This window comes from Hemiscyllium ocellatum, chromosome 14 (assembly GCF_020745735.1).
Source record: "Hemiscyllium ocellatum isolate sHemOce1 chromosome 14, sHemOce1.pat.X.cur, whole genome shotgun sequence".
NCBI lineage: Eukaryota > Metazoa > Chordata > Chondrichthyes > Orectolobiformes > Hemiscylliidae > Hemiscyllium > Hemiscyllium ocellatum.
In genome coordinates, this window is record NC_083414.1 from 42106030 (window position 1) to 42128910 (window position 22881).

General features: G+C 40.3%; 1 protein-coding gene across 4 annotated transcripts in view; it reads right to left on the reverse strand.

The window, feature by feature from the left end:
* The window catches only part of adamts9 (ADAM metallopeptidase with thrombospondin type 1 motif, 9), a 255565-nt gene that overhangs the window by 141643 nt on the left and 91041 nt on the right, over positions 1 to 22881 (reverse strand). For all 4 annotated transcript variants that reach the window (XM_060835670.1, XM_060835669.1, XM_060835668.1 and 1 more), the window contains exons 17-22: positions 17077 to 17243; positions 16831 to 16960; positions 16545 to 16671; positions 14251 to 14461; positions 11076 to 11240; positions 4080 to 4244 (exon numbers count right to left, since the gene is read on the reverse strand). In XM_060835670.1, coding sequence (XP_060691653.1) covers positions 4080 to 4244; positions 11076 to 11240; positions 14251 to 14461; positions 16545 to 16671; positions 16831 to 16960; positions 17077 to 17243 — 965 coding nt within the window. The remainder of the gene's footprint in view (positions 1 to 4079; positions 4245 to 11075; positions 11241 to 14250; positions 14462 to 16544; positions 16672 to 16830; positions 16961 to 17076; positions 17244 to 22881) is intronic.

The following is a 22881-nucleotide window of genomic DNA, read 5'->3' on the forward strand; positions in this document are numbered from 1 at the left end:
CACAGGGTAGTAGTCATGGGTGATTTCAACTTCCCAAATATTGATTGGAAGCTCTTTTTATCAAGTAGTTTGGACGGGACGGTGTTTGTGCAGTGTGTCCAGGAAGCTTTTCTAACTCAGTATGTAGATTGCGTGACCAGAGGGGAGGCCATATTGGATTTGGTACTTGGTAACGAACCGGGACAAGTGATGGGCTTGTTAGTGGGTGAGCATTTTGGTGATGGTGACCACAATTCTGTGACTTTCAGCTTGGTTATGGAGAGGTGCATACAACAGGGTAGGTTTTACGATAGGGGGAAGGGTAAATACGATGCTGCAAGACAGGATCTGAGAAGCATAAATTGGGAGCACAGGCTGTCAGGGAAGGAGGTCGTTGAAATGTGCAACTTTTTCAAGGAACAGATACGACGTGTCCTTGATACGTATGTACCTGTCAGGCAGGAAAGAGATGGTCTTGTGAGGGAACCTTGGTTGACGAGGGAGGTTGAATGTCTTGTAAGGAGGAAGAAGAGGCTTACATAAGGTTGAGGAAACAAGGTTCAGACAGAGCGTTGGAGGGATACAGGATAGCCAGGAGGGAGCTGAAGAAAGGGATTAGGAGAGCTAAGAGAGGGCATGAAAAATCTTTGGCGGGTAGGATCAAGGATAATCCCAAGGACTTTTACGTGTATGTGAGAAACATGGGAATGACGAGAACGAGGGTAGGTCCGATCAAGGACAGGAGTGGGAGACTGTGTATTGAGTCAGAAGAGATAGGAGAGGTCTTGAGTGAATACTTTTCTTCAGTATTTACAAATGAGAGGGACCGTATTGTTGAAGAGGAGAGTATGAAACAGACTGGTAAGCCAGAGGAGATACTTGTTAGGAAGGAAGATGTATTGGGCATTTTGAAAAACTTGAGGATAGACAAGCCCCCGGGCCTGATGGGATATATCCTAGGATTATGTGGGAAGCAAGAGAGGAAATTGCAGAACCGTTGGCAATGATCTTTTCGTCTTCGCTGTCAATGGGGGTGGTGCCAGGGGACTGGAGAATGGCAAATGTTGTGCCCCTGTTCAAAAAAGGGAATAGGGATTACCCCGGGAATTACAGGCCAGTTAGTCTTACTTTGGTGGTAGGCGAAGTAATGGAAAGGGTACTGAGGGATAAGATTTATGAGTATCTGGAAAGACACTGCTTGATTAGGGACAGCCAGCATGGATTTGTGAGGGGTAGGTCTTGCCTTACAAGTCCTATTGAATTCTTTGAGGTGATCAAGCATGTGGATGAGGGTAGAGCAGTGGATGTAGTGTACATGGATTTTAGTAAGGCATTTGAGAAGGTTCCCCATGGTAGGCTTATGCGGAAAGTCAGGAGCATGGGATAGTGGGAAGTTTGGCCAGTTGGATTGAGAACTGGCTAAACGTTCGAAGTCAGAGAGTGGTGGTAGATGGTAAATATTCAGCCTCGAGCCCAGTTACAAGTGGAGTTCCACAGGGATCAGTTCTGGGTCCTCTGCTGTTTGTAATTTTTATTAGTGACTTGGAAGAGGGAGTCAGAGGATGGGTCAGTAAATTTGCAGACGACACGAAGATTGGTGAAGTTGTGGATAGTGAGGAGGGCTGTTGTCGGCTGCAAAGGGACTTAGATATGATGCAGAGCTGGGCTGAGGAGTGGCAGATGGAGTTCAACCCTGTCAAGTGCAAGGTTGTCCATTTTGGAAGGACAAATAAGAAAGCAGAATACAGGGTTAACGGTAGGGTTCTTAGTAAGGTGGAGGAGCAGAGGGATCTTGGGGTCTATGTTCATAGATCTTTGAAAGTTGCCACTCAGGTGGATAGAGCTTGTAAGAAGGCCTATGGTGTATTAGCGTTCATTAGCAGAGGGATTGAATTCAAGAGTCGTGAGATGAAGTTGCAGCTGTACAGGACCTTGGTAAGGCCACATTTGGAGTACTGTGTGCAGTTCTGGTCGCCTCATTTTAGGAAAGATGTGGAAGCTTTGGAGAGGGTGCAGAGGAGATTTAACAGGATGTTGTCTGGAATGGAGAATAGGTCGTACGAGGATAGGTTGAGAGTGCTAGGCCTTTTCTCATTGGAACGGCAAAAGATGAGGGATGACTTGATAGAGGTTTATAAGATGATCAGAGGAATAGATAGAGGAGACAGTCAGAGACTTTTTCCCCCAGTGCAACAGAGTGTTACAAGGGGACATAAATTTAACTTAAGGTTGGAAGGTATGGGGGGATGTCAGGGGTAGGTTCTTTACCCAGAGAGTGGTGGGGGCATGGAATGCACTGCCTGTGGGAGTAGCAGAGTCAGATTCATTGGTGACCTTTAAGCAGCAATTGGATAGGTACATAGATAGGTGCTTAAGCTAGGACAAATGTTCAGCACAACATCGTGGGCTGAAGGGCCTGTTCTGTGCTGTATTGTTCTATGTTCTATGTGTTTCCAAGAGCTGCTCACGGGACGTTAGGAAGAGAAATTTCAGATCTTTATGCTATAGTATCAACAGCCAGATTCACTTTCACAGGATACACAGTACAAAATCTAATTCAAATTTAGAGCACTCCCTGACAGACTGACCATCTCCTTCACGTAGTCCCAGTCACCACTCAATATTCGCTATCTGGTTGAACAATAGAGTCTTTCCTAGACTTGCTGGAAATAATTCCCTGTTACCGACTTCTGCTATCTGTTTAAACATAATGCTCTTTCCCAGTGACAAGTCATCTGTAGAATCTTTTGATCAGGAACCAATGTGCAATTAACTTCTAGGCCTGGCCTCATGAATAAACAAATTCTTGTTTGGTCTGTTTTCCTTTTAACATAAACTGTTATCCACAGTCCAAAATTCATCATTAGCTCACAGCTCCATACCGGTTTGCACATTCTCCCAGTGACTGCGTGGGTTTCCTTTGGGTGCTCCAGTTTCCTCCCACAATCCAAAGATGTGCAGGTTAGGTGATTTGGCCAAGCTAAATTGCCCATATTGTTCAGGGATGTGTAGGTTAGGTGCATTAGTCAGGGGTAAAATGTAAGGGAATAGATCTGGGTGGGTTACTATTCGGAGGATTGGTGTGGACTTGTTAGGCCAAAGAGCCTGTTTCCACACTGTAGGGATTCTATGAATCTATGAAGAGTTGTGGTGAGGTAATTGGCTAAAGATGTAGCAGAAATTTAAAATAACACCAAAAAGAATAAAAAAAGTTTTGAAAGGATGCAAATGAAAATGAAGGTTTCACTGCCACAAAGTATTGTTAAATTCTGTTATAAGGCAATTAGATTCTAAGGCAAAACGGTCACCAGAAATGAAAAATGAGATGAACATATTAACAAAGAGCAGTGAGTTATTCAGCTCCTTTGGACTGCTACACCATTCAATGAGATCATAACTTCAAATCCTCAGTCCCAGTTACCTCAATAACCTTTCACCTTTTTGATAACATGAATCTATCTCCATGTCTTAAAAAAAAACAAAGACTCTGCATCCACTTGCTTTTCAGAAAAAAAGTTCCAAAGATGCGAGACCCCCTGAGAGAGAAAAAAAAATCACATAATCTGTGTTTTAAATGACTGTTTCCTCAATTTTTCAACAATGGCCTTTAGTTCTAGTTTATGTCATAAGAAGAATCATTCTCTCTATACCTACTCCACGAAGATGCCTCAGGATCATGTTATAATGGAGAGTAGAACTGGATCAGTTGGCTCATATGAAGCATGTTGGTGTAAAATTAATGAGTAAGTTAGACCATTTCTGGCTATGTTATTTTGTGATTTTTAAAACAGGCAAATGTTTCTTTGTTAAATCTAAATGCGTCATGTTGATATTATGAGTTTGTGACTCTCAGCAGGGGCTGTAAATCTTATTCAGAAATGAATTTATTTCCCTATTCTGTGAATTGTTGTTTTTCCCAATTATATTAATTCTTTACCTGCTGTATATTCTGCAGGTACCTCACCCACCATTTTTCTCTTTGTACAGGAGGACAATTGTTCTGAAGTCTGTGCAAAAAAACCCACCGAAGTAACAGACAGCAAAAATACATTTAAGTTGGAAAATGTGAACAAAGTGCAAGAATAAGATTGGAGTTTTACCTGCCCCCACGGACCAACTTGCCATGCTGCGCACTCCTGCTGTTGACATGGTTGAGCTGATGCTGGTTTAGTTGCAGAGTTACAAAATCCATTGTCTAATTGCTCTTCTCCAACTTGACACCATGTTTGACGATGCTTGTATCCCTTTCCACAGGTCACTAAGCACTATAATTGATATCAATTTGACTAATTATGTCTTTTCTGACTTAAATATATCTTTACGTTGGAATATAAAAGCAATTGACCATGCTTTTCAAGAGCTTTTAGTACAGGAATAATTTTCTATACAAGCAAATATAGTGAAAATATAAACTCAGATACATTGTGAATGTTTATGGATATCAGCAAATTTACTGCAGTTCCAGATAACATTAAAATATCTAGCAATTTGATCTATTGTACTTTAGTATAAAGGTTAACAATCATCTTCAAGCAACAATTGATAAACATTAAATACTGCGTTATCACAGTGATTCTTTGGAGTTTTTGAATGACTGATCTCAAGCTGTTTTCATTGTATTTAGCATTATCTACTGCATTAAAAGGTACCTACATGCAAATAAGACTATTACAAAAGCTAAACCTACTCCAACAGAAATAAGGACAGACATTTTCACAGTCTAGGAAGATTTACCGAAACAACAAAAGTGCCTTAGTTTATCTCATAAATAGTAGGGCACTGTCTACAAATATTTTAGATTTGATAGTTTAATAAACAAAAATATTAACCATGGCTCAGAGGATAGCATACTCTTGCTTCGGGGTCAGGAAGTAATAGTCTTAAATTTCACTCCAGAGCTTGAGCACAACACTCTCAGTTGACACTGTAATGTAATATCACAATACTATTGTCAGGAGGTACCATCTGTTAATTGAGATGTTAAACCAAGACCTCATTGCCCTCTAAAGTGGGTTTAAATATCATCTGGCACTATGTTGAATAACTGCAGCAGACATTAACCTTGGTATCCTGGCCAGTCATTATCTCTCAATCACCATTGCAGAAACTAATTATCTGGGTATTATTACCTCGCTGATGTTGGAAGCTAGCTGCGTGCAAACCGGCTGCTACTCCTCCCACTACAGAGTGCATATTTTAAAAAATACTGCATTTGCTATAAAACAATGTAGGTTTTGAAAGGCTTTATATAATTACAAGTATTCTTTTAAACTAAATCTAATGTTGCATTATTTGGCTTTTTCCATAATAATATCACCATTAACCCCCAAAACAGCATCTTCCCTGCTGTTATCAGACTTAGGAGTGGACCTCTCATTCATCATTGATATAAATGATTTGGATGCGAGTTTAAGATGTGTAGTTAGTAAATTTGCAGATGACACCAAAATTGGAGGTGGGGTGGACACTAAAGAAAGTTACCGCAGTTTACAATGGGATCTTGATCAGATGAGCCAACGGGATGAGGAGTGGCAGATGGAGTTTAATTTAGATAAATGCGAGGTGCTGTATTTTGGAAAAGCAAATCAGAATAAGACTTATTCACTTAATGGTAAGGTGCTGGAGAGTGTTGCTGAACAAAGAGACCTTGGAGTGCAGGTTCATAGCTCCTTGAAAGTGGAGTCACAGGTAGATAGGATAGTAAAGAAGGTGTTTGGTATGCTTTCCTTTATTGGTCAGAGTATAGAGTACAGGAGTTGGGAGGTCAAGTTGCAGCTGTACAGGACATTGGTTAGGCCACTTTTGGAATATTGTGAGCAATTCTGGTCTCCTTCCTATTGAAAGGATGTTGTGAAACTTGAAAGGGCTCAGAAAAGATTTTTACAAGGATGTTGCCAGAGTTGAAAGATTTGAGCAATAGGGAGAGGTAGAATAGGCTAAGGCTGTTTTTCCTGTAGTGTTGGAGGTTTAGGGGTGACCTTATAGAGGTTTATAAAATCATGAGGGGCATGGATAGGATAAATACACAAGGTCTTTTCCCTGAGATCGGGGAGTCCAGACCTAGAGGGCATAGGTTTAGGGTGAGAGGGGAAAAGATATAAAAGAGACCTAAGGGGCAACTTTTTCATGCAGAGGGTGGTGCATGTATGGAATGAGCTGCCAGAGGAAGTGGTGGAGGCAACATACAATTGCAACATTTAAAAGGCGCTTGGATGGGTATATGAATATATGGGCCGGGTACTGGTAGGGTGGGACTAGATTGGGTTGGGATATCTGGATGGCGTGGACAAATTGGACTGAAGGTCTGTTTCCATGCTCTATGACTATATATTAAAATGGATCCTTCTCTGCTCTGTAGCTGTAACCTGTAACCTGCATTTTGTTCTATCACCCTGATGTAATTATGTAAGGTAAGATTTGTCTGGTTAGCGTGCATTTAATACCTTTCACTGTATCTCGGTACATGTGAAAATAATAAATCAAATTTTAAAAAATCAAACCTTCGTTAAGATTGATACCATATTTTTGGAATTGTGAGACTGTTGATTTACTGTTTCCACACTGTGAGTGTGCCATCATAACAGGTTTGCATTACTCACAGCCAAAGCACACCATCAGTAGAAAGCAGGTGAGCCTATGTTTTGTCTTATAAAAAGAACGGTCCTCAGGTGTATAGAATAGCTAGGCTCATATTCCATTGTACCTTATGTACTCTAACAAACACTATTGCTTAACACAAAAGGGACCCTAAGGTAGTGAGTTTCAATTGGAATCATGCAATCTCTTTGGTATGCACCTGCACCCCTGCAGGTCTCTGTTCAACAACAATCCCCAGGGCCCTACCAGTAACGGTATGAGTACTGCCCTGGTTTGTCTTACCAAAATGCAAAACCTCACATTTATCTGAATTAAACTCCATCTGCCCTTCTTCATCTCAGTGGATCAAGATTGTGTTGTATTCTTCGATTAAACTTCTCCACTGTACCACTAATTTTGGTGTCATCCATAAACTTAGTAACCATGCCTCCTATATTTTCATCCCAATAGTTTAAATAACTGACGAACAGCAATGGACCCAGCACTGATTTTGCGGCATGCCGCTGGTCACAGGCCTCCAGTCTTAAACAACAACCCCGTCTACCACCACCCTCTCTCCTACCATCAAGCCAATTTTCTATCCAATAGGCTAGCTCTCCTTGGATCTCCTGTGATCTAACCTTACTAAAGTCAATATAGACAATGTCCACTGCTCTGCCTTCACCTGTAGTCTTGGTCACCTCTCCTCTAGCTCTGTGCAGTTAAAAATCAAAAACTCATTTAAGCATATTAACTGTACCTCAAAATTCTCAAGTTCTAGTCATGTTTTCTTAAGGTTTATTTTCTTCAGTGCAAACAAGTTCAATGTAATAAGTTCTGTCTTCATGACTAAACATTTTGTGTCCTCTCCAAAGATGTGCAGGTTTGGTGAATTGGTCATGCTAAATTGTCCATAGTATTCAGAGGTGTATAGGTTAGGTGCATTACTCAGGGGAAATGTACAGTCATAGAGGAGGAGCATGCATCTGGGTGGGTTACTGTTCGGAGGGTCAATGTAGACTTATTGGGTCAAATTGCCTGTTCCACACTATAGGGATTCTATTCTATTCTATTCTATTCTATTCCCACTGCCATTATAATATGACCTGAGACATCCAATTAGTATGATGAAAATGCATTTCACTTGTGTTCTTTGACATTACAATCTCAACAGTAATGTTTGTATTTCCTTTTTAAAAAATTACATTTGGTAAAATGTGAAAGGCAGTTTTACTTAAAATTATATTACATTTACGTCTGTGATGAAGGCTGTACACAGGAAATTATAGTCTGTAGCTCTATTGAGAGATAAATTAAGCAAAATCAGGAACTTGCTTCGAAACAGCTTCTTTCATGACCTCAAGACACCCCTTATACTTGACACGCAATGCAGTATGGTCACTGTTGGGTCCACAGCCAATTGATACACACAACAAGATCCCACAAAGCTGATGGTCTATTTGTGATGTAGTGAAGATGATGTTTGGTACGCTTGCCTTTATTGGTCATTGCATTGAGTATAGGAGTTGGTAGTGCTAAGCACTACAGGACATTGGTTAGGCCACTTTTGGAATGCTACATTCAGTTCTGGTCTCCCTGCTTCAAAAGGGTTAAGAGAAAAATTAGAAGTATGTTGCCAGGCCTGAAGGGTTCCAGCTATATGCTGGATAGGTTGGGGCTATTTTCCCTGGACCATCAGAGACTGAGGGGTGACATTATAGAGGTTTATAAAATCATGAGGGACATGGATAGGGTAAATAACCAAGGTATTTTTCCCTAGGATAGTGGAGTACAAAACTAGAGGGCACAGGTTTAAAGTGAGAGGGGAAATATTTGAAAGGGACCTAAGGGGCAACTTGTTTCATGCAGAGGGCAGTGTGTGTATGCAATGAGCTGCCAGAGGAATTGGTGGTACAATTACAAGATTTAAAAGGCATCTGGATGGGTATGTAAATAGGAAGGGTTTAGACCAAATGCTGACAAATGGGACTAGATTAATTTAGTCAGCATAAACAAGTTAAACCAAAGGGTCTGTTTCCATGCTGTACATCTCTATGCAGGTTGCTCAGGATGAACATACCCGGGCTTCAGTTTGAGAGACATCACCTCCAACATTGCAGCCTCTACCCACCACGTCCAACATTGTAGTAGTGTGTTAGCTGAGATTTAATGCTCAAAATCTCTGGAGACTGCAGGACTTGACCCCACAACCTTCAGTCTCACAGACAGAGAGTGCTGCTCACTGAATCACTGCTGATCCATGCCATGGACACTCTTGCAAGTGTAAAGGGTGGAGTGACTGCATTTTTACCAGGATCATGAAAGCAAGGCAGAATGTATCTTCACATTAGAACAACCATTGGATAGCTCCTTGGGTGAGGCAACACAATCCAAAGACAATTCCCTGGATCATTTATCAAGCAGCTTTAGGGGATGTCTTAAAGCAACGTCTCAAGGGAGAGAGGGGGCAGGAAGGGATAAGGAGAGCTGGGCAGTTGAACTGACATGACCATCCTCAATGGAGTGATTGAAACAAGGGAAACTCGATGATGCCTGAAATGGGGAAGCTCAATGATCTCTCAGATTTCCAGAAAGAGGCAAGAGCACCACAATACAATGTATACTTTGCAGCCTAATCTTTGCTGTTGGTCATTTTGTTCAGTGCTGCCCAAGGCTTCCAGGAACTAGAAACCTTCTTTATGGTAAGGTGTAAGGTGTGATTTAAATATTGCCATGGTAACCCCTTGGCAGAGTCAATCTGTGCGGTCTAAGAACTAAGATTACTGTTAACTGTTTCTCCTGCAGTCAATCATAGCCTAACTGACTAGTATCCTCTTCTCAGTCGATATCAACTGATGTCCCTTTATTCAAGCCTGATGTTTTGCACCCTTACCCTGACGAAACTCAGAAGAAAAATTGTCCCAATTGAACTTTATTCCACCGAGGCAAGGATCATGGACAGAAATCATGTGCCCCAGAGCCAGTCCTGGACCAGGACTCCATTCCCAGCCTGCTCACTCCTCCCGCCAGTGCCCAATCCCAGTTATTGAGCACTGAAACAGCCCCCTGACAATGCTTGCCATTTCTTAGGTGGCTTAATAGGGTAGACGTCAAGAGGTCTTTCAGGGAAAGGTCATCTCAGAGTAAGGAGTTGCCCATTTAAGACAGATGCGGCATGGTGGCACAGTGGTTAGCACTGTGCCTCACAGCGCCTGAGACCCGGGTTCAATTCCCGACTCAGGCGACTGACTGTGTGGAGTTTGTACGTTCTCCCCGTGTCTGCGTGGGTTTCCTCCGGGTGCTCCGGTTTCCTCCCACAGTCCAAAGATGTGCGGGTCAGGTGAATTGGCCATGCTAAATTGCCCGTACTGTTAGGTAAGGGGTAAATGTAGGGGTATGGGTGGGTTGTGCTTCGGCGGGTCAGTGTGGACTTGTTGGGCCGAAGGGCCTGTTTCCACACTGTAAGTAATCTAATCTAATCTAATCTAATCTATTGATCATATAACTACCAGATTAACCATAATGGTTATAACCAGAAAAACAGTTTACAAAACGCATCAAAAATACATTGACCAAATCACCTAATAAAAGACTGCATTGGCAATGTAAACCAAGACAAAATTGGAGACCAAGCTAACGTTGCTCAGATGTTTCTCATTTGCCCTAAGTGATCAGGGCAATCTAAGGATCAGAAGACTTTCCAGTTGGAGGTCTCCCAGCTACTGTTGCGTTGTTGTTTGTTGTTTTCTGTCCAGCTTTCTAGCCCAAGGAAGGTCATTGCTGCAGTATGTCGCCTAATCAAAGTGGTGGGATCATGCTCTTTGGAGACACCAGGAGAGTGGGGGTAAGATAGAGGGAATTGTTTCTTAGCCTCACAGAAGCAGTTTAGAAGTCTTAGGTTCCACCTAGCAGCGGTAGGAGGTTGATTGAACTTGTTAGTGAGTCAGCCATTAGCCAAATAGCAAATGGAGACAAAGCAATGCATATAACTCACTACTTCACAGGAGGCAAGTGCAGAGCAGGAAGTCTGACTGCCATGATGGTTGCATGCAATCTGCACTTTCAGTGGAGAAAATGGCTGAGTCAGAGTGCTGCTGAGGTGAAAAGCACAAAAGAGGACAGAGTGAATTATCCTTAATTTATCATTGATTCCCAGATGTGTGTTCTTAATTGTCTACCTTGCAGATGATTAAACCAAAAGGAGGCCACCTTCAACTGGAGACAGTGGGGCAAAAAAAAAGTTGCCTGATTTTAAAAACTACGGTGGCAAAATTCAGTCCAATATTTTCCCTGCAGGTGCAACACACTACAAATATGCAGCACAACAGGTACCCAGTAGGGGGCCCCAAAGGAAAGTATATCCTTCAAACTGTTAAGCAGCTGAGTGAGAAAGGGAAATTCAGCATTATGGGCTTAGGTTAACAAATCAAGTTGCAGCTTCATTGGAACAAAGTATTAAAGAATGTAGATTATGTGATCAAACGTTCCCAAGAAAACATCAAGAAATAAATCTAACTAACCTCTGACCATTCACCTGTTTTCCACACAGGACATGTATATTCATTGCATCGCTGAACAGTCATTTTTTCTTGCTGACTGCATTTACTATCTCCAAGAACAGTCCCCATAGAATTGACACAAACAGCATTCCGCCTTCTTGAACCACCACCGCAACTCTTCGAACACTTGCATAAATAAACAGACATTAGATTAAATTTGTACTGAATTCCTAAAGTTACATCACGTGCATTTAAATTAATTGTATTTCTGCAGCAAAAATTCTGAAGTTTACTTAAATGACAAAGTAAAGCCTGGTGCTCATATAATTCTGGTATATTTGGTGCAATAACATCCCTTGTGAAGGATGGACCAGTCATGAATTAGATTCTATCATTGCTTATGAGTCTCACCAGCATAGAATGCAGCTGACCTCTTGTCCTCAGCATTGCCTGCAGTGGGGGCAACAGCAGGAGCACTGGCAGAGCAATGGTGTTACATGAATGCAGCTTTGTGCAGCATGGATGCACAGCCTGAGACACATCTCAGTAATCCTGGTTTTCTATGCAGGAGAACACGAAAGTCTCTTTGAGCATTGACGTCCACAGGCTGATGGCATCAGTCTGAGCTTACATGTCATCAAGCTGAGCTTGCACAGCAACCAACATCATGCTCACAACCTCACTCTGAACTTCCAGTGTAGCACTGCGATGTTGGGAGGCCTGTGCTGTTGTGGAAGCTGAGAGTGCGTGACTGTGACTGTGAGTAAGGACCAATTCCAATATGTGGTTCTCTACACTGGGTTCACAAGTTCTGTCATAAAATTTGCCACCATCTCCATGCTTGAAAGACTTGGTCTATTGCTGTACAAGAAACCCTGTGCCAATTGGAATGGATCCCTCATGCTCCTTAACACTTATAATAGGGGCTGTGTTAGGTCTTCAAATGTACCAAGTTTCTTTGTGAGGATGTTTAATAGCATTCTACTGTTCACAGCCCTATCAAAATTCACACCCAAGCCCTCTACAGCAGACCTCGTCTGTGACCTTGCCTTCGAGTGAGTTGGCACAGGAACTGCCTTTCCTCCTTGGCCTGGTTACAGCCTGTTCCTGTCTAATGATGTGCCATGCATTGATCCCAACTCTACACCATCCCCTAAACATTGCATTGGGACAGAGCCTGTGTTCGTGACTACAAATGTCAAATCTGGTGATGGTATTTCTTCAATGAAGTCAGGTGCAGCTCTCACCCTTCATGATGAGGGGCCACTGGTAGGTCAGCTGGCTGTTCTTTGGGCATCTGAAAGCAATATTGCTGAGTAGTAGGATGGAATAAGGGAAGAGATGTGGAACGGAAAGTAAGAGTCCCATAGTCACATCATCCACTGCTTGCAGTTCATACCAGATAAAAAGATGAATTATACAAAAAGCAGGTGTGTGCCATAGTCTTGAAGGTTTTCAGTGACACTGGGTACAATGGACTCTGCCACAGTTAGCCCAGTGATGCAATGTTCTGCATCCTCCAAAGGGCTGAGGAAATGTAGGTGTGCCTCTTCCCTGCTGGGACTTTCCAGTTCCCTGTGATTGTGACACACCCTGTTCAGTATTGGAGAGAAGAATGCCAGTGAGTGTGCTGCAGCATGTCTGGGAAACATGTCTGTCATTGCTGAAAGCTGAAGGGCCTCCTTCACCGCTGCTCCCTCACCACCAGACGCCTGGAGAAAGAACGCCTCATCTTCCGCCTCAGAACACTTCAACCCCAGGGCATCAATGTGGACTCACCAGTTTCCTCATTTCCCCTTCTCCCACCTCACCCTAGTTCCAAACTTCCAGCTCAGCATCGTCCCCATGACCTGTCCTACCTGCCTATCTTCTTTCCACCTATCCACTCCACCCTCCTCTCTGACCTATCACCTTCATCCCATCCCCATCCACCCATTGTACACTTTGCTACCTTCCCCCACCCTCCTCCCTGACCTATCACCTTCATCCCTACCCCAATTCACCTATTGTACTCTATGCTACATTCTCCCCACCCTCACCCTCCTCTCATTTATCTCTCCACCCTTCAGGCACTCTGCCTGTATTCCTGATGAAGGGCTTTTGCCGGAAACGTCGATTTTCCTCATCCTCGGATACTGCCTGAACTGCTGTGCTTTTCCAGCACCACTCTACTCCACCACATCAATGTTGCTATTCATCTGCACATAAATAAGAGCAGGTGTACATAGAAAACTCTTGAATTATAGTAACTCTTCTTTGGAATCAACACTCAACTTTTAGTTCCATTTAAATTTCACATGAGAAACATGAAGGAAGTGGTGTACGTAAAGGTCTGATCTAAGACATAGATAAAGAGTCAGCTTTGGGCAATTTCTACTCTTTATATATTTTATGATTGTATACTTCTGGTGTGGGGTATTATTTACTCGGTTCACAAAGGACAAATGTGGCTCATCACCACCTCCTCAAAGGAAAGTAAAGATGGCAATAAATGCTGGCCTTGCCAAAAATGCCCACATTCCATAAAGAATTACACATTTATTGTCCATGACTTCATGTCCATAATTTTCCAGTGATCTGAATGTCAGAACTGATAATTTACTCTCGAGTATCAACATTAGTCACTTGGATATGAGGTAAACCAACTCCAGTGAAGTGCTTTAAACATAAATGACCTGTTTTCAAAACAAAGCTAAGCTTAAGAAACCAGTTCAAAAAGCCAATTGAAACCTACTAATGGTACTTTTGTTTTAACTTATCAAAATAACAACTCTGTACAGATGAGCAGGATAGTACACACATACTGTACAACTGTGCTTTTGTTCCAAACACAAATACTGATTAAAGTTCACATTTTACTTGCGCAAATTTGTTTTCTTTATGGAGCAATATCTTTATGAAATGTGTTCAACCGGCTTTTCTTTGAATAATAAGAACTGCATGGCAATTTCAAATTATAAAAATATCAAACCTGAGTGACACAATGGCATGTTTTGAGATGATTTATCTGCTGATGGGTGTTAGAAATCAAAGTCAAAAATAGTTCTGGAACATTATCAGAAACATGGCCATACATTAAAATATAGTTTCCAGTCTCTATTATATCAAGAAATTAAATGTAATTACATTTTCCATCATATTGTTATATAATAATTATAGCTATTCTTCATTGAGTGCAGTTTGGGAAATAGCTTACCTCTGACCATGATGAATATTGCCAGCCTCCTAGATTGCAATCTCCATGACACACTTCCTTATTATCTGGCTTTGGTTGATAGCTGCAGTATGTATCATCTATTTTTTCGGTCTTTCCTTCTGATCTACTATATTTTGCACAGTAAATATCCAAGGTTCGATAGCCAGGTCCACATTGGGCTGTGCATTCGCTTTTTCTGGCAATATGCCATCTGTTTGAGAGTAAGCAGAATAATACATTAATTAGCTTGGACAATCCAAGCTAGAACTGAATTGGTTATAGGCTCATGTTGCAGAGTGGGTTCAAGTCCCTCCTGACATGTGACATAGGAGGTTGTTTAAAGATATTTAAAACTAGGTTGGATATCTACTGTATGGTGCATTGCTTATTTTGCACATTTGCAACTATTAGAAACAATTGCCTGCAGTATTTATCTATCACTAAAGCTGTGCACTGTGTTTTAAATGATAATGTTTATTTTCAGATGCAACACACATGGAAATGATTTTCAGTGAGCACTGAGGGGCAGCTCACCTCCTCAGCAGCAAACTGTTGGTTGAGGTCCTATCCAGAGATTCCAGCATAGAATCAAGGTCATGCACCAAGGAATCGTGGCAAGGAGGGTGGCGGATGCCTCACTTTTGGAGACACTATTTTTCAAATTCAATACTTCAAACAAAATTCCATTTGTTCTCCTCAGACTCCTGCACAAGCAACATCATAACATTTCTTTGGTAAACGTGGACACTGATTGCTATGTTTCCTACCTGGCATTTATGACTCGATTTCAAATGTGAAGTGTGCTGGGGAGTCCAGACATTGTGACAGGTATTGCCTGTCTACATTTAGTAGCAATTAATAAGACAAGACAGTGATTTGAATATTTTAATAAGGTTCTCACCTGTTTTAGACAGGATTCATTTCATGACAGATGCAAGAAAAAGAATGTGAGATGCAAGGAAATGTGGGATCTTGGAGTGATGGAGTGAATTTTATGGTGAATGTAAAAGTGAAAGCCCATATGACAGTTGATGTTGAGCAAGCCCTCTGACAACTCAGCTTAGAGGAGTGCTCTAGAGAAATAGTATCATCAGCAATACGTGGAACTTGTAATCATGCAAGAAATTTACAGCCTGCCCACTGGTGGATTTCTTGCTTAGACTCAATATAAGGGCAGATGGGTGAGGTATCAGCTAACCTTCCCTCGCTTAGACTCATTGGGGACCTTAGTAAACCAATTAATGGACAGGTTTACACAAAGGAACCTTGGTTATCCAGCATTCAATTATTTAAATTTCAGATTACTTAGACAAGACTGCAAGGTCCCAATGCTTGGTTAAATTGTGTTATCTGGCATTTGATTATCCGAATATTCAATTATCCAAACAAAATACTCTCCGCATATGTCATTCGAATAATCGAGGTTCCTCTGTAGCCAGTGATGCTCATGTCCTGTGGGTGAATAAATAGTTGTGGATGTTATTAAGCTGGAGAGGGTTCAAAAGAAATTTACCAGGATATCTGTTCAACTGTTGTTTTCTCTCTTTGGGCTCTATCCCCACCCCATTGTTTACTCCTTAACCCCTCCCTCCACCCTATCTTCTGCATATAAACTAACTTTTTCTGAGCTACCATCAGTTCTGAGGAAGGGTCACTGGACCTGAAACATTAACTCTGATTTCTCCTCACAGATGCTGCCAGATCTGCTGAGCCTTTTCAGCAATTTTTGTGTTTGCTTGCAAGGATCTTGCCAGCTATGGAAGGTTTGAGTTACAAAGAAAGGCTGGACAGGCTTGGACATTCTTCACTTGAGCATAGGAGGTTGAGTGGTGACTTTATAGAGATTTATAAAATCATGAGGGGTATAGGTAAGGATAACAGTAAGCGTCTTTTCCCTAGGATAGGGGATTTCAAGACTAGGGGGCACATTTTTTTTTAAGATGAAAGGAGAGAGATTTAAAAAAGACATGAGGGACAAAGTTTTTACGCTGAGGGTGGTTTGCGTGTGGAATGAGTTGTGGGCACAATTACAACAATTAAAATATACTTGGATAAGTATGTGAATAGGAATTGGTTGGAGGGATATGAATCAGGAGCAGGAAGATGGGACTAGTTCAGTTTGGGATTACGTTTGACATGGACTGGTTGGACCATTGGGTCTGTTTCCATGCCTCTAGTATGACTCTACAACATATAATAGTGTTAATATTATGTTAGTAAGAAAAATTAGAAGTCATCTCTTAATCCCCATGAAAATCATTCTGACAGGAAGACAAATCTTGAAAACCACGCACCGTATTTCACAGTCTGTGTTGCATGATTCAGTTAAAGGAGTTGGGCGTGGAGTTTGATCGCATCTCTGATCAGAGACTACCAGCCGATCACTTTCTCTGGTACAAATAGGTCTTCTCTTCCTTTCGCCTAGTGAAATACAGCGTCATGTTAGAGAACATCCATGAAAAAAGTGAATATATTAAAATTATCTCTTGGAATACGATTCAAAACTATCAACAAGTAACCAATTATATAAACAGGCACAAATGTTTTGATTGTTTAAGTATGAATTCCAATAAATTTTACCTTGACAAAGTCTGTTGCAATCCTGCCAAGGACCAAACTGATCCCAAAAAAATCGCTGTACTTTATCTTCAATGGGAATGTTGAATGAGTAACGCACATCAGGATTGTATAGATTTCCCACAGACAAAACCTTGAATACAGTATTAAAATAAATTGTTCGATTGTTCATGAAAATGTATAACAAAAGACAATATAATGCACAGAATGTAACCATGCATTCCCACAGACATAACCATGTTTATTTACCTGAACTATCAGTTCTTCCTCAATCCGATCAGTACAGTTGATTCTTTCCACTCCATTATCAGAGCCACTATACTCAATTACAGCTCCTCTAACTTTAATTTCCCTTTTAAACATGCTGACCACAAAATCTCCGTTTAAAAGGAATTCTTCTCGACTGTTAGCCAAAGCTGCAAAATGAAATGCAATGAGAATATAAATGTCTGAACATGACTTACAAAAGATCTTGAAGCACCATAAATATTATAAATATTATATATGAGTCAAATGTATTCTATACAGATTTTCACAAGCTGTTCCGTTTCTATATGGTTTGATAATGTTAGATATAATTAAACAGCTTCCTGTCTGCTTTTTCCCACCTACACATTCAATCTTAATTACAGAAGGGGCAAATAATTAACAAGTCCTGTGGGAATTTAAAGCTTTGTCCTGGAAAGCAGTTTCCTGTGAATCAGTAACACATCACACGACTTCACACTAATGTGATTTTTCAGCTTATTTCCTGAGTTTGAACCATTTCATTCATTGCTACGTAATTAAATCTCTTTCATCTAAACAACAAAAGAGAAACAGAAATAGAACTACTGATGTGCAGGAATAAGGTATAATATTTGTCCCAGTAGTGAAAACTGCATCCGAGGAAGCTGAAGAGACTACAACATTTGAACATAATGATTTTAACAGTGCACAAAGTTGGGGTTATAACATATTGAAGCAAGCCACTTCTGAACAGAAAGGAAGCAAATGTTCCTGGAATTTATAGCCTCAGTACAATTGTTCAAGTGACTAATACCACTGCAGCCAACAAGTTCAGGGAAGAGAAAAGTATGTAGAGCTTTGCACCTCTAGGTAAACACGAAGACATGCAATATTCCCTTTAAACTGCTAAATAGTTGCTATTGTCCTAACCACAACAAGTTATTAAATTTGCAAAATGGATGCTTTTATACTACGATACTCTATGAAGATTGTGCTTGTTTACCACATGCTTTGCTTAGATGACTATTCTCCTATAAGTAGGTATACTGTACTTATTTGTTTAGTTTTATGAATGATAATTTCGTCATTTGATTAACTGGAAACATTGCATTTCGGTTGACTAATATCATTTCTGTGCTTATGAATCACAAATGGGCAAAACAATTTCATTGATTCTGTTATGTTCAAACATCAGTAAAAATTGAACACTCAGATTTGTTAATTACTGGAGCTATTGCACTACAGCCATTCACTTTCAATGTTATACAATGTGATTTATCTTGTAGTATTGCTAGGAGTATAGTACTTTATGGATTTTTATAGCAAGTTTTAATTTAAATGGATTGGCTAAATGAGCAAACAAGAGGAGTATAGGTATTAAATTGCTTCGATTATGACTCTATAGGGATGAATCTGTGAATATAAATGCATTCATAACAATTTAAGCTATAAATTGGTGTACTGTCATGTTTAACTTTGGGCCAGAGATTATTAAACTTTGCAAGAAAGTCCATTTGCTTTCTAATGAAGTATGAGAAGAAAATGTAGTTCACAGCCCACTATTGTCTCTGTCCAGGCCCTACTTTGCTTTTGTTTTCTCTTCTCAAAAATAAAGTTGATTCATTACATTTTTCAACAAGAAACATTACAGAATATTTCACTTGAATATTACAGAATTTGCAAAGGTCCCTGGACCTATTGTCCAAAAGGTTGGTGGGGAATGTACCACAATCCTGATGGCTACTGTACAACATTGAACAATGTAAGCAGCATGAATTGTTTTAAGTTGAAACTTCCATCCCAATCATAAACGCAGGTCCTGCTTTAGGGACCTGTCAGCCAATCCAATTGCCCAGCAGCTCTGTCTTTCCAGTGTCTAATGCTGAGGATCCAGGACAGGTAGACAGGTTCAAAGTTAGAGGTCAAGGGGAAGGGTAAGTGGGAAGTAGGAGGTGAATGGAAGAAGGTGGGACCCAGATCAAGGGATCAGAGGGAAGATAGGGGTGTGAAATGACCTTGACGATGTCTTCAATGCTGTTAAATTTGGTCCAACACCAGATTGCATTGTTATAGCCACTGGGCTTCCTGCTTGGTGTGGGCCTCTCCCCACCATAAACAAAACACAGCTGGGATGAAATGACCATTTAGGGGCTCAATTGGCCCATGAGTGGGCCAAAAACTTGTCATTTCCCATGCTTTGGGTAAAAGTTTAGACATTTTTAGGGGTTGGGGGGAGGGGTGCACCTGCTGAGTTTGATGTGACACCAGCCTCTAACCTGCCAGTTGGGGAAAAGAAAATTCCAATCCACGAGAAATTCTTAAAAGTTTACACCATTAGCAATGAAACAGAAGTACTTGCTTTCCGCTGCATTTCTATTCACTGTTGTCATGCAAGAAACTGGCTAACCAGTTGACGCTTTCCACTTTCATCCTGACTTGAGCTAAGATGGAGAATCCCACTTGTATAACCAGGCGGCAGCAAAATGAATAAGCAGCTCCAGGGCTTAAAGTGTAATCCACACAGCAGGAAATAGCTGGCTCAATAGGCTTCACTGGTAGTGAAGGACAATCAAGGATGTGATAACAGTTTGTTTAACATTTGGATTTGTGCAGAATCATGCAGTGTTCTTTGGATCCCTCAATCCGAATTACTTCTCCCACCAATAAGGATCCTACACAGGTTTGGACAAACAAACGTCTGGGAAGCTAGTATTCTCATATGTTTGCTGCAATCCTCTACCTTTATTTAAAAAAGTGAAGGAGCCAAAAAAAAGGTAACTATGGCCAGTTAGCTTAGCACTGTCACTGGGAAAATGTTAGGGTGTATTGTAAGGGCTGTAATAACAAAGTATTCAGAAATGCATAATATGATTGAGCAGAGTCAGAATGACTTCATGAAGGGAAAATCAGGCCTGATTAACTTATTAGAATTCTCTGAGAATGTAATGGGGAGGATAGTGGATGCAATGTATCTGAATTTCCAAAAACAATTTGAAGAAGTTGCATGTAAGGTTACTTAATAAGAACCCATGGTACTGGAGGAAGTAAACACTCATTATTCATAGTTTTGTCCCCCACAAGATCCCCATACTTGCAAAGTCAGTCCCAACCTTTGGCTTTTTAGTTTCCTATTGAGTCGTCCAGTGTGCCTCAGTAAACCAATCACAATCCTTTTGCGGTATGTAGGAGTGATATCTGTGCTTTTAGTATCTGTGGAAAGTATGTGTCCTATCTATCGCAGATAATGATTATATATGTTTAGAGGTCTTGCTGAGAAATGATAAGAAATATTCACACCAAGTAATGACCATCTCTAATAAGAGAGAATCGAAACATTTACCCCTGACATTCACCAGAATAACCAGAATTGAATCTCAACCAAGTACATGTAGAAGTTATCACTGACTAGAAACTAAGGCAGAAAAGCCAGCTAAACACTGAGTACAGCAGCAATTAAATACACCTCCTGTGTTCTCAAAGCCTCTCCATCATCTACAAGGTACAAGCCAGAAATATGATGGAATATTCTCTACTTGCCTGTCTGAGTGAGCTCCAACAATGCTCAAGAAGTTTAATACCATCCAGGCCAAAACAGGGAGTTTGATCAATCCATCAGCCACTACCTTAAACATTTTCTCTCTATGCTATTAATAGAGGCAGCAGTGTATACCATATTCAAAATGGACCACAGCAAGTCACCAAGTTTCCTTGAACAGCTCCTTCCTAACCTGCAAAGTCTACATCTAGAAGAACAAGAACTGCAAATACTGCAAGAAAGCCATTCTCTGAATGCTCCCCTCCAAGCCACACATGATTATAATACCACAATTTCTTCAATGTTGCTGAGTCAAAATCTTGGAAGTCTGCTCCTAACTGCACTGTATCAGATGGACTATAATGGTTCAAGAAGGCAGCTCACACTAAGCATTTGGGAATGAGCAACAAATGCTGGCCATGCCAGTGATGCATAGATACCATGTTTTATTTAAAAAGACTAAAATATATCTATTATGTAAGTGTAAATGTAATTTTCTATGAAAAGTGCAAGTTCACTGCATACATCTACGTAAATGAGTTTTAAATACCCCATTCTGTTCAGTAGTCAGAGGTGACTCATTAAATCCTTTTCAGAGGTAAGCAAATCTAAAGATTTTAAAATAAACTCAGTCAATATCATCTGTGCAAATGTGCAGACATTTTCTTGTACATCATTAAATAAACAGAGATCATTTTGCTAACATACTTTCATGTCAAATTTTGCTGATTATATTAAGCAATGAAAACAAGTGGATTCCACATAAATATCAAACTGACTTCAGTTTCATAATATATCTTTATTCTTAAAATACCAAAGACCTGTAATTTGGAAAGAAAACAAAGACTATTTGATTGGATACATTGAATCACTACTTTTACATTGCACACTGTCAGATTTCCCCATAAAACACATTGAATCCAAGCTCAAAAGTCAATAAATCTAACTGCGGAATATAATAAATTTGATTTAATTAGAAATATCCACATTTGAAAGGAAATAATCTATTCTAGAGAGACCACAAGTTTAAAAAAATTATTGTATAATGTATTGCATAAAGCTATTTAAATGGGGTCAATGTTATCTCGGGTACAAACAATTCTGGATAACATAAAACTAGCTGGTGCACAAAGACGATGGAAATAAAAAGCACTTGATCTAACAGTTAAATGTAAAACAGCAGGAGCTCATTACATATACCTCTACATTAACAAGCACTAACAGAGAAAGTCATGAAACAGGCGATTCAATTGGCTGAGTAGCTGGCTGTAAAGCAAGATATCAAAATGAATTCCTAAACTACTGATATCTAAGAATGTTAATAATGAAGGTTTCCATTTTCCCTCATGACTTTATATTTCATTCCTTAATCCTACAATAAGCCTGCTTAAGCACACCTCTGCAAAATAATTTTTCCCTTTAATTATAAAACTCAGTCTAGTTTGATAGAATTAGAAACTTAGAAACCTAAATAAACAACTTGACTAAAATAACACTTCTCAATATTGTTTGTGCACAGCCCTCATGCTTTACAAACTCCATGTTTGAATCCTTCCAATCAAGATTCCACTCTATCATCATTTAAATTCCTCCCTATAAGATAGCACTTCTGACATCGATGTGATGGTGACAAAGGCAAACAATGCATCACTTTCCTTCTCAAATCATCTGCAGCCCTAGACAAAACTGATCATACACCCTCCTTCATTGCCTCTTCACTGTTATGCATCCTTACCTGAGTGTAGCTAAAGAATCAATTGCGATGTCTGTTCACTCCCATACCAGTACCACCATTGTCTCCAGAGCATTTATGTTAGCTGCGCCTTTGATGACAATTATCCAGAATCAAATCAGTTTTGCATGTACTCAGACATCACACAGTTCTAGATCACCACCAACCATTTCAACTTGTCCACTGAGATGAAATTGTCAGCAATGTGACATCCAGTATTGGATGAGCTGGCATTTCCTCCAATTAAATACTGGGAAAAATGAAGTAATTGCTCCTGTTCAATGCCGAAAACTCCATTCCACAGCCAATGACAGAGCCATTGATTCTATCCTTCCCCATTGCAACAATTGAGGCTGACCAGGCTGCTTAATCTTCGTGTTCTACTTCTCCGAAGATGAGTTTTTGATGATATACCAATGTTTCACTTAGTGATTTTACATGACTCAAACACTGTCTCAGTTCTCGTACTGCTGAAATCCTCATCTATGTTGGTGCTACCTTCAGATGTGGCTATTCTGATGTATTGCCATCTCATGTTCTACCATAAGCATTAAGCTAA